This window comes from Phaethon aethereus (genome assembly GCF_964289735.1).
Source record: "Phaethon aethereus genome assembly, chromosome: 5".
NCBI classification, from domain to species: Eukaryota; Metazoa; Chordata; class Aves; order Phaethontiformes; family Phaethontidae; genus Phaethon; species Phaethon aethereus.
This window is the reverse complement of record NC_138579.1, coordinates 62443448-62456452: the sequence shown is the minus strand read 5'-3', so window position 1 is coordinate 62456452 and position 13005 is coordinate 62443448. Positions and strand designations below refer to the sequence as shown.

Here is a 13005-nt window from a genome sequence, read left to right as displayed (position 1 = left end):
TGGTCTTTCAGCTATTTCTCAAATACAATTTGCATGTGCCTTCTTCCCATATGCTGTCTCTTCAGGATGAGGAAAGTGGAAAAGTTACAGATCTCAACCCCTTTATTGGTCCTTCATTTTCTTTCATTTCTCTGCACTCGTATCTCTCAGCGTAAACAACCAGTATTTCCTAGCGTTAGCTGTCTGAATGTTCAGGAGGCTGCAGTCTCAGCTGCCAGTGAAAGCTCTTAGAAAAGCCCAGATAGGAGAGATTCAGTCATTACATGTATTAATTCTTGAAAGCTGTAAATATGTGTCTCAGCTGCACTAAGGAAATGGCAAGTGTCTTCCTCTGATGGTTCCAGATCCAGTTCCAGTGGATTTGTGGTGTAACTTAACCTCAAGTACTAAGGGTACTGCATCAAAATTAAACTTCCCTAGGCAAATACATCCATAGTCTTGTATCCTTTCTGAAATATTATTGAGTATCTTAGTATCAAATCAAGTTAGCTCAGTTTCAATGGTTGTTAATTTGTTCTGTCATCTGTTGTGGCACTTTAACCTTCAGGTTCCTGTCAACTGAAAGGAAGTAAAGATTTTTCTGTATTTGAAAACATCAAATACTTTATTCCAATTTAGATTTCTGCTACTGAATACACAGTAACCAGTATTTTATGAGTAGGTGGACCTGATTAGGATATTGGTCTTGACATACAATTTTTGTCTGTACAAGCAAATAATTTACTCATTAAAATACAACTTCAGTGTGTTGTTAGTTGCTACCTCTTCCAAAACAAAAGTTGGAGAATGAGAGCTCTGGTATTTTTGGTTTTGTCTACAAATTCTCTTCCTTCCTTCCTGAATCTCCTAATAATATTAAAGAATTAGAACAGTTTTTCTGAAGTTTTGAGGCATTTTTTCAAGCTTAATTAACTGGGCACTCATGCTGATGTTTTACTTCTATTTATTTTGCTTTTTTAATACAACATACAAAAAAATTAGTTTTTTTAAGGCCCCCTACCTGGAGTGGGGGAACGTGGGTCAAGAGGGAAGGGCAATATGTGTAGGATATAGAGACTAAAAGAAGTATTGTGAAAGGGCAAATATGCATCTTACTGTCCACACTTGCTGTGCAATAACATCAAAATCAACAAAGATCAAGTAGTGACAGCATGGAACTTGAGGACTGGTGAAGAGGAGTACATTTGCAAGGGTTTGAAATGTGACCTTTGCCTGTGTGGTTTGTTTTCTGCCACGTCCTGGCATAGCAAGTAAAGCATGCTACAGACTGAAAATGGGGGCATGGTTGCCTCTTTCTTACCTTTCTTCTCTTGAACACCCAGCAGAATTAAGACTTTGATTTCCCTGTTCAAGTGGGTGAGTGTCATACATGTTACATGGACCTTTTAAACAGAAATAAAACAATGCTTGATAAGTTTTATTTTTGTTTTTCATTTTGATTTTAGGATTTGTTAGTTAATACATAAGTGCTTTGCATTGATTCTTATCACAAGCTAGGTGGATGAATATAGCTATCGGGTAATATGTCTTTGGGCTCACTAGCTTGATAAAAACTAAACTCCCACCTTTGATTGTTTCTATCTACTGTACAAAAACAGTACTTAGAATAACAAAATAAATATATTCAACCATCCAGTCCCACCTAATCTTTTCTGGCTTTTCTTTATGGTATAATTTATAATACTTAGTTTTGAAATTCAAGGTGATGGTACAAAAAATGGCAGCTAGCAAAGTACCTGGTGAAGATACAGCCCACGAATAGCAATGGGTTTTAAGCAATGTGAAACTTTCTCAAGAGTCCTAGACAAACTCATTATTTCATCTTTTCCACCTTTGGTGGTTTTTTTGTTGGGTTTGGGGTTTTTTTTGTGTGTGTGTGTGGGGGGGGGGTGTTCAAATAATAAGTGTAGCGTACATGTCAGAAATGATTTTGTCAGTATGAGTTTTTATCCTGAAGATTTTAGATTTAATATTTATGTCTTGTGACCATTCAGGCAAAGAACAGATTTTCTAGGGACAAATACTACATAGCAATATATATAATTGTGTTTTCCCTTAGAGTTTTTTGTTGTATTATATATGATGACGAAATATGTCCTAAAGTCAGTGAGCTCCTGTGTGTGCATGTGATGGTAGAACTGAGTATGATATAAAGAACAACCAAAAGGGTTTTGAAGCTAGAGCAAATTTGTAAGAGGAGTTTAGAGTACTTCACTCTTGCTGTGGGGTTTCTCTCAGTTATTTTTTTCTGGCAGTATGGCTGAAATGTTGAAAAATAAAAGTGGAGGATGTTCTGGCGTATGTGTATGCACTGAATTTTTCAGAAGTGAGCAGCTTTTATTGTTTTTCATCTGACTAATCTGTTAGAGAAAAGGCACTCATCCTGTGCAGGGATGTAAATGTAAATGTTGAATTATGGCAATATTGATAAACTTTGCATTAATATCACTGTGTTTTATCCAACATTAAATATCAAGTCTGGTTGGTTTGTTTCAATGCTAACAACATACTTAAAAACAAATGAATGAACAAAATCAACAAGACAACAACAAAACACCATCTGTGTTAGCTCCTAAGTTAGGCATCAAGAAAGAAATAACTTCATGCAGCTTTTTAATAGTACTGACACTTGTCCACAAAGGCTGATGACAACGTTAGATTCTGGTGTAGATGGAGCTTGTTCTTTGGTGAGACTGAGCACAGTTTCCTAGTTGAAAACTTTTTTGAAGAATGTAGTTGTCAAATACCCTACCAGTGTAAAAATTGCTGGACGTCTAATGGCTAAAGGGTTGTATATGCTTTCAGAGGAATTTTAATTTATTTTTAGTAAGAGCCTCCTAAATCGTAGAAAAAGAGGTAAATGTTGTTAGTAAATTTCTGGGAGTTTGCGCATTTCCTGATATTGTAAGTACTTGACAGAAATGCAGGGTTGTTTTTTTCTAGGATAACGCAGAAAGAAATAAAATGAGAACGTCCTAAATAAAGCATTAGAGTTACAAAATCCACTATCGCCAACAAAATTAGAGAAGATGTAGGTATGTGGTTTTCACCTCACTTTCTAGTGCTAAGGTATATGTTCTTTCTCTCCAAAAGACAACAAAGCCAAAAAAGCAAACAAACTTAACATCATATTAAGTATAATTTTCTCGGTAGCTTTCTGGGGTGGGAAACAACTTATAATAATTTAATTAAATCCGTAAGGCATGGAGTAATTAAAGAAAATAATTTTGATGGCTGGAAGGGCAAGACAAGGTTAACACATGAGTAACATAGAGCAGAAAAAGTTTCTTATCTGCAATCCAGTAGTTTATGATTATTAATCAATACCCGGGTAAAACTTAAGGTTTTCTCACCAGCTCTGGCAAAACCTGCTTTATTAAAATATAACTCTAATATTTTACTTAATGGTTTTGATGTAAGCTTAAAAAATGTCATAGGAACAATTCTTATAGATCCTCTTCCTTACTACTTTTGTCACATCATTACACCCACAGAGGCAATTTAAAATAAGAGTATTTCTGTTGATGTTGGTTTGACAAAAAGAGTAAGGAAGATGGTCTAAAGCTGTTTCTATGGAAGAAAGAAAAACAAAAGAAAAATCAACTCTGTTTCTGGCATGACTTGAAGCATTCCCAAGACTGCCCTGAATTTTTATGGTTCATGACATTTCCTGTTTGGTAATATCCCAGACGCGATTTATGTGACTTTGGCAGAGCTTTTCACAGCAGGATGGTACAATCATTGTGTAACTGTGCTGGAGAGGGACCTTCTTATTCCAGGGAAGTCTTTCAGGACAGGTCTCACTCCCTTCATGCTCAGATGTGTGGTCTGACCAAACTGAGACAGGACAGAGACTCTGACCTGCTTGTATCCAACCTACACGTTCCAAAGTAGTATTGCCGAAACAAATATTACAGAAGCTATTAGATATTCTTTGATTTTGCTGAGAGAACTGTAAAAGAGAAACGGTAAGAAACGTTTTCAGGAGGTGCTGTTTGTTTGTTTGTTAATAAAAACAGGTGCTGCTAGGTGTATATATGCTTGTGATACACAGTTTTGCTCCTTAGTTTGGTGGTGGAAAAGCTTTAACACAAATACAGAAGCATCCCTTTGAAGAAAATGGGAAACAAACAGATTTTTGGACTCGTATTTATTTCCTTTTTCTTTTTTATTCCATGGTATGCTGACAGTCAAAGAGAGAAAGAAGTTAATTGAAGATCCACTTAAATATATTAATATCCCCTTAAAGTTCAGACAGCACTGGAGGCTGGAAATGGCAGAAAGGATTTACGCAGACTAAGCAGCTGCGTACCTTGTGTAAATTCTTAAAAGCTTTCTTATCTCTTTGTAAAAGTTAGCCACTCCATTTTTAAGCTGTTTTTGTAAGCCTGAAAACTGAAGGATAAAATCTTTAGTCCAAGTCAGAACTTTTATACACAAATAAAAATTATGTAAAGAAATAAATAATAAGGGAAAAAAGGTAGTGATAAAAACTAGGCAAAGACACTGATCACATACTTTGGTCTGCCTTCAATCTAGGGACAGATTATTAAACAGAAGAATATTTAAAAATTAATTTAATATTGTTTCTGTCTGAGTAATTGTAAAGTTGTGTGCCTGTTTTCAGTATTTATGCAGCCATCTAATACACCAACCCTGTTCCACTTGCAATCAGTAACAAAACTCCCATTTAGATTATTGCCTCCATATATCATTTCAAACACAGCTGAAGAGACAATGACTCCAAAAGCTGTGAAGCTTTTGTTGTTAGAACATGAACTGTTCCCTTGACATTTCACAGTGACAAGCCAACTGCAGCAAAAAGAATAATGTAAGTATGCTTCAGGCTTCAAACAATCTTTCTACATTTTCTTTCTAAAATAACTGCTTCTGAATTTTAATACTTGTAATATCTTTGTTATCTGCAGATTTGGGAGCTCCTTTATCAAGCAGCTGATTTCTCATTTGTTTGGATTTTCTAAGTGTTCTTTTTTTTTCTGTTTGCATGTTTGTTTTGAGTAAGCTTTGGAAAACTTGTTCTTTAAAATTATATTTAAAGCACAGGATCATAGAATAATTTAGGTTGGAAGGGACACTTAGAAGTCATTTAGTCCACCTGCCTGCTTGAAGTAGGTGTTGTTACATCAGGTAGGTTGAGTAGGTTGCATGTGTCTGATCAAGTTTTGAATATCTCCAGGGGTGGAGATTGCACAAACTGTCTAGGCAGCCTGTTCTGGTTTGACCGCTTTGACCATCCTTGCGGTGAGAAAGGTTTTCCTTGTATCTTCATGGCATTTCTTGTGTCCGCACCTACCTGTTGCCTTGCATCCTACCACCATGCATTTCTGAGAAGCATCTGGCTCTACTTCTTCTGTATCTTACCAATAGGTAGTTGAAGACAGCAAGCAGTAAGATCTGCATTTTATTCTTTAGACTGAGTAAACCCAGTTCTCTGAGCCTCTCGGACATCATGGGCTCGTTTTAGCCATCTTGATTGCCCTTCACTGGACTTTCTTTAGTAATACAATCACGTTCCTTGACCGGGTTGCTATGCTTTTGCTGAAACCACCCAGCAGGCTGGTGGCTGCCTTGGCTGCAAGGGCGTGCTGCTGGCTCCCGGTCAGCTTGTCTACCAGGACCCTCACAGCCTTTTCTGCAAAGCTGCTCTCTGGCTAGCAGGTGCCCTGTACTGCACTGCTGTAACTGCATTACTCCATCCTGCGTGCAAGACTGCCGTTGACTTTTCATGGGGCTTATGCTGGCCCATTTCTCGTGTCTGTCAGGATCTGCCTGTCTACATAGTAGCCTTACCCTCCAGCATGTCAGCTGTTCCCCCAATTTAGAATAATTTGCAAACTTGTTGAGGTTGCCTTTCACCCCCTTATCCAGGACATCATGAAAGGTGCTATTGGCCCTCGTATCAGCCCCAGAAGATGGCTGCCGGTGACTGGCCATTGTATGGGAAATTAAAGCATCTTGACAATATGTGACTTGCAATGATGCATATACATTTCAGCTCAGGTTGCTGTTATGTTTTATTAATCATCATACATGACTGTTTTCCAGTTTTACAACACAGTGTTTGAAGAACCATGACTGACGGTGTATCAAAAATTGTATGTGTTTCACTGAGTCTCTGTGAAAGTATTGGTTCTCAATTGCAACGTAGCATCCAAAAAATCTTTAAAGTTGTTGTTGGTTTTCAATGCGAAGGCTGGAAAAACTAAGGTAGCAGGCCTTATCACAGGCTGGCCATTGGGCTCATATTCTTGCTAGTAGTCATTTTTGCGGTTTTGTTTGTTTTATTTTTTCATCTTTTTTCTTGTTAGACATGCTGAAAAGATTTCTCAGAAATCCTTCATTCTGCTTCTCACATACTTGGTCAGTCTCTTCTGGCACCATTTGAATTGTCCCATGACAGTTCTCATATTAATAAGACAGATTTAACTAATTCTAGGTTTCATTCAATAATTTCTATTATTTGCTACAGGCTCATATTTATCCCTAGTGTAAACACTCCCATATAAAGATGAGGTCTAGGCGTTCCCCTTCACCAAATACTGGCAGATCATTCCTTTGCTTCTTGTTAAAGTCAGTCTTGCTCTTCTCTGTTTCATGCTGTTTTTTCACAGCCTTGGTTGGTTGCCTGTACTGTCCTTTACCACATCTTTCTTTAGAAGATGCCAGCCTTATTAAGGATGAGAGCAAGCTGTAGTTCTGCACCCTTTCCAGTTTGATCTAGATTAAGAGGTTTATAAACACCAGTTATTCTCCTGGGTGCTTTATAATGTGAAATGAAGGATTCCTTCCTATCCTACTTGTATCTTGGCAAAGAAAACACAGTAAAATTGCATCTCGTTTCTGATAATTTTATGGGGTGGGACATTGTCAAAGAAAGGCTTACATGACTACAACAACAATTCTAAACATATACAGTCTTATTTTTCTTCTCACTTCAATTGGTATGACTGAGGAATAACTCTAGAGAGATCAATATAATTATTTGACTGTAAAGTTGAGGTAAGACGAGAATCTGGCCCTTGCTATTTAGTTTTATATATGAGTGATGGTACAAAATGTTGCTAGAAGAATGTGCTCCCTTACTGGTAAACAAAGAATGCCAGCTCCCAAAGCATGTTCTCGGAAAACTCTGTCCAAAGAATGTCTTTGAATTTAACCAAGTTCTGTTTTCTTATAGAAAGAAGATAAAGTTTACATGTGAATTAAATTTTTTGTTAAAAAATGATCAAAGCAGCTAGTTAAGTTTACTTAGGATTGGAAGGGGTCACCTGAGCCATTTGAACGTTTTTCCAGTTGATTATTGTTTTTGACATTTACCATTATGGTGGTTATGATACTAATCTGCAAGAACTTGGGCTTGGTGCTTTGCTGACTTAAAGATCTTTGATGCAAAATTCATTTTATGATCTCTCAGTAACTCTGGATTTCCCTGTATCATTTTCAGATTTAACCTCCCTGCCCCCTATCCCCCCCCAACTTACATTTTGTTTGAACTATAAGCCTTAATAAAATATTCTAGATTTAATTAATTTTAAAGTGACTTGTCTTTTGGAACCTTTGTATTGCTTTTAAAGCCTTTAGCTTATGCTAGCTGTTCTTCTAACTTCTGTTTTACATGATGTTTGCACTGAATTGCTGTCATATATCAGAAGTGTTTACCTCTTCAGAATGCTATGTAATATCCTACAAACAAATGCTTGATTTAATTGTGCTATTTTTCTGAAATCAAATATAATATTTGATTAAACTATTGAATATTCAGTTGACCATCATGCATTTCAAGAACACAGATCCTTATCATATGACTATAATCAGTTCTCTAAAGGTAATAACATTCCAAGTTTCTGTAAAACTTGGTGAAATTCAAATGCAAGTTGAAATAAAAATATCCTATCTGTAGTCCTGTATTGCATATATGTATTGTCAGAAGAAGGGAATATGCCCAGGTCTTAGCTGCACAGTTCTGTCTTTTTGCTACTTTATCATGCATTTTCTTCTTCTTTTAAGGAATATGTATATTTAAAACCTTTTTTTTCTTTATAGAGCCAGTATTGTGCAGAAGCGCATAATTTATTTTCAAGACGAGGGTTCTCTCACAAAAAAAATTTGTGAACAAGGTAAGGTGAAGTAAAACATCTTTCTGACCTCCTTATCATGTTCTACGTATTTCTCTTAACTCATTATATCAAACTAGAATTTTGAGTTAGGATGAAACCTTGAACAGTTTCATCCAGGTTGAAATTTGAGATCTTCCATTCAATTATGTTCTTCCTTATTGTATATACTTATTCTCCCCTATATGTGATTCTTGCGACTTTTTACCTGGTCTTTGTGTGAAACCTGTTTGTCTCCAGGGCACTTAGTTTATTGAATCCTCGGCTATTTCATCCTTTCCTAAACCTAAGTATTGCAGTTGGTTATTGCATCCCACTGGAGAATTTATATGCTTTGACTGTCCTGAAATTTCAAGCTTATTGTGTTTTGAGATCAACAGAGGTTTCATCCATATCGGATAAGAACCAGACACAAACCCATTTTGAATTTGAAGATGAATGAAATAGTGGTGCCTTCTTTTTTAAAATGTAGATTTAAATCATTACATACACTTATAAATGTGATCCAGGTATTTCAGGGTTCTAGTTTAGTCTAGTGTAGCCCAACTTAAAAATAAACAAAAAAAATATGTGTTTAACTCAGATTTATTTACTGGACTATTTGTTATGGCAACTTTGCTCTCATCTGTTGATTTTGAGTTGTAACAGTTTCAATGGGTACTTTGCTGCTTTTTCAGATTCAGCATCAGAGGGTGTGACTGACAAACCAATTTTAGATTGTTGTGCCTGTGGCACTGCCAAATACAGGCTAACTTTTTATGGGAACTGGTCAGAAAAAACACATCCCAAAGATTTTCCACGTGAGTATCATTCTTTTACTATTATTGTACTACATAGGGACTGTGAAGAGGATTGGAGCTTGTTGTATGACACATTATTTATTTATAGCTCAGCAGTGTAAATTGTGACATATATGGAACACTGCTAACGTTCAGTATTGAAAATCCATGGATCTTTCTGTGAATGCTATACATTACAAATAAATTCAAATTGATTTGCCTGACATTTTGAACTGAGGTGTGTATGAGATCACATTTACAAGGTTTCTTTGTGGTGAGAAAGGTTACTTTTTCTTTTTTTTTTTCTTTTTAAATGAGAGCTTAGACTGGCTTATAATGTACAGCTGGGAAATGAGATTTTAAGAAAAAGGATGGGCAGCATGCTAGTATTTTGATTTTCCAACCATGGCAATCTAGCCAGTATGTTTTCCTTCAGTCTTTTGAAAGATTCTGGCTGGTTTTGGTGAGCCCTGAATCTTGCTGCCCAAGGACATTGATTAGATATATAGACCTTAGAATATTATGTTGTCTTTGTCTTTATTGGTTGAATAGACACATAAAATATGTATTCTGAGCTTTGCCTGTCTGGGTTTTTAAAGTTTCTGAACTACAGAATCAGTATTCTTGTTGCAATAACCCAAGTAACTGTAAAAAGCTAAAGTTACAAAAACATGGGCATTATCCATTTGTTCTTTCATTATTGACTCCACAGTCTGTGGCAATAAAGGCTAGGAAATTATTTGAGAACATGAGTCACATTTACTGGTCTTCTAACCTTGTTATGTTGTCTGTGGCTGATGTTTATCATATAGACTTTATATGTGGATTTTTTAAAAAACGTTGTCACAGTGTCAGAATATCATCACATAACTCAGATATGGTTTGTGTGTCAATCATCTCATAGTTTTAACAGTCTAAGCAATGTTGTTTGTGTTGAGTCTCTCATATATTTTAAGTTGAATATAACATTGTTCAAATATTATTTGTCAGCATAATATATGGGAGATAAAATAAGCCAAAACCAATAATTGCAGGAATGCTCTTTTAGGCTATTGGATGATTATATATATGCTGAGTGTGGCAGTTTATATGCATTATTTGTATGGATTCAGTTGGTGGTTAGAAATAGGGCATGAGAATATGAAAACTATTAATTTTCTGTGACTTAATGACATAATACTGGGGATAAATAACCTTTTCTTTTAAATCCAAGTCAGCAAACACATGGAGAGTATGGATGTATGACTGAAAGTAAGCAAGTTGCAATAGTTTGCCACAATAGTGGCCTCTGTAGACTCTTATGTCTCTCCAGTTACAATGTGGTGAATGATATTAATGTTTTACTTAAAAAACTGGAAAAGTGAAGAAATAACCATATCACACGAGCAAGATTAAGCTCAGTAATAACAGTTGATAAGATTTTTACATTGAAATTTCTGAACTTTGAGTTTAATTTTTTCTTCAGTCTCTGATCCATGGAAGAAAAATTGTTTTAAGAATTAGTTTTTGAACCCTTTCTGTAGCGGTGGTAGACCTCTCTCCATTCGCTCTACGGTTGGCACACTCAGAACAAAGTTGTGTGGCAGTGGTTTCATTCTAAGCAATGTTTTATAGAGTAGGTGCATCTGATAACTCCTAAACAAACAATACACTTTGAAATTAAATGGAACAGAGGTATTTTAATTGCACTGGTATAATAAATGTAAAATTATTCCTAATCCATAGAATCCGTGAAAACTAATTCTTAAAAAAATTTTGCTTCCGTGGATCTCAGACTGAAAAAAAATTAAACTGATTTGCAAACTAAGGCTTAAAAACTTGAGCATGCTTTTCAACATGCATGAACTTGCATTCATTTCTGAAAGTTATCACAACTCCTGATAATAGGACTAGTGGAAGCTGACTATTTAATTTGTTGTTAAATCTGGCTCAAGGGGAATTATTAAATTTTCTGTCGCATTTTACCACTTAGAAAAATTTGTATTTATATATGCCCTGTGGCTTAAAAGCATTTATTCTCTCTGGATATCACCCATATACTATAACAGAAATGTATATGCTCTGCATCATGATTTGATATGACACATCTGTGAGATATGTCAGAGGATACGTTCCCATGTTGTGATAAGACCTTGGTCTTTATGCAAAAGTACACATATAAGTGTGTAAATTCAGCAACTACTCATACTAAAATAAGTGAAATAACACCATAGGAAAGCTGTCAGTATTCTGTTCGCTCTCTTGGATAGTGATAGTGGGCTGGTGATGCAAAATAGCTCTGGCCTTGTGCTGCTCAGATTATTTCAGTGTACAGAAGTTTCTTTGATGTTTAGAGGAAAAGGCTTAAGAAACTATATTGAGTTGTTTCTTTGTTCTCATAAAAAATGGGAGGTTGAGGGTGAAGAGTGAAACATTTGCAAACGTCACACAGGTTTTGTAAAAGGTTTAGGGTAGATGTGGTATACTTTGAACAGCTCATTTGGGCAAGTAGCTTTCTCCACAGAGGCAATATCTACAGGAAGAGGTGTTTGGTGGAAGAGGCTGGGCTCTGGTTGCGAAGGCATCAGGTGGTCTTGCTCCATTTAGGATAGGCAGTGTGAGAAGCTTTGGAGAACATGGAACAGTTCATTATTCATTTTACTAAAGACTTAAAGGCACTCTGGGTCCTCTCTGGTGGTCTCATCGCTGGAGCTGAATGACAGTATCTCTCTGTGGTTTGACAAAGTGCCAGTGTATATTTAAGGAACAATTACTACATCTCAGATCAAGACTACATCTTCTGACACTGTAGTCTCTTCAGCTTTACCTGTGGGGAAGGGGAGGTTTAGTTTTGTTTTTTCTCCATTTGGGGCTCAATTACTGATTAGCTTTAGTGGACTCTGAAAACAAGAAGCCTGCTACAATCAGAGCTCAGTAAGTTTGTTTTTTTTGCCCAAGTTTAGCACTAAGGAAACTATGGAGGCTCTGTTTGCTGTGTTGCTAGGCTGTCTCCCTCATCTATCTATTCTGCTTGCTACACTGTTCTAGTTTTTTTCCCTACCATTGGAGTTAATTTTTAATTTCTAATCTATTTTCTATTCTCCTGTGATTAGGTTCCTGCATCACACTTTATCTATTCAATTCTCTGCACTGTCTTTTTCAATTTTATTGTCCCACCTTTCAAATCTTAAATTTGCATTCCTTTTGTTTACTTCATTATTCATTTTTCATCCATTTATTCTAGTTTTCAGCTGTTATTATTGCTGCTCTCTACCTTTTGCATTGCAAAGAAAAATGTTAAATATTGTCTCACTCCATCATTCTGTCTCCCTCATCTCCTACAGTCTGCACTGTTACCAGACAGTACTGTCTGCTTATGTGAGCAGTTAATTTTCTCAGCCTTTTCCTTTAAGCCCATATCTTTGCAGATTGTTATTTGCCACTTAAGTGAATTCATTTTATTTCCAGTACTGTGGGACTTCTGTGAGTCCTTATTTCTGGTCAATTCTCTCTCTTCAATTCCATCAGACTTCCTAAACACTTTCCCTTTAAATTTTTACATTTTGTTTCTTTTTCTCTTTGACAAGAAACAAGACTGGGAATCTTTTTACATAGCTCTACAACACTTACACTATGAGAAACTGGAGCAAGCAAAATCAGTGAATATAGAAGCACCAAAATTCACATCTTCGATACCTTACTAAATTAAAGAGAACCCCTACTAATAGTTGGGATGTGGGGGGAGGAGACATAGTACATGTATAATTTAACTATGCAGAAGCAGAAAACCCAGCCATGTCAGTGCCAATAAGAGCAGTTCTTTACCAGTATTTTAAAAATTTTCTGGATGAAGTGCTGGATACCACTTGACCATAGAAAGCAAATGTTTCACCTTTCTTTCAGCAGGTAGCTGCTGGGGGAAGTTTCTGGCTGTAAGCCCTTTATAGTTCTGTGCCTGATAATATTTGGGCACAAAGTTATAAACAAAAATCTATAACATTTAATGATAGTGTAATCATGCTTATACCCACCTTTCGCTGGTAATCTGCTGTTGCCACTCAAGCACAAATCTAACGACTTGCTGTTAAATCTCTGAGTGACGACCAAAGTCT

The 13005-nt window shown here is 36.2% G+C and overlaps 1 protein-coding gene across 1 annotated transcript in view; it reads left to right on the top strand.

Moving 5' to 3' along the window:
• The window catches only part of SPON1 (spondin 1), a gene marked incomplete at both ends in the record, with an annotated part of 197790 nt that overhangs the window by 57177 nt on the left and 127608 nt on the right, over positions 1-13005 (top strand). The window contains 2 exons of the mRNA XM_082000657.1: positions 8065-8138; positions 8813-8935. Of these exons, the coding sequence (XP_081856783.1) occupies positions 8065-8138; positions 8813-8935 (197 nt within the window). The remainder of the gene's footprint in view (positions 1-8064; positions 8139-8812; positions 8936-13005) is intronic.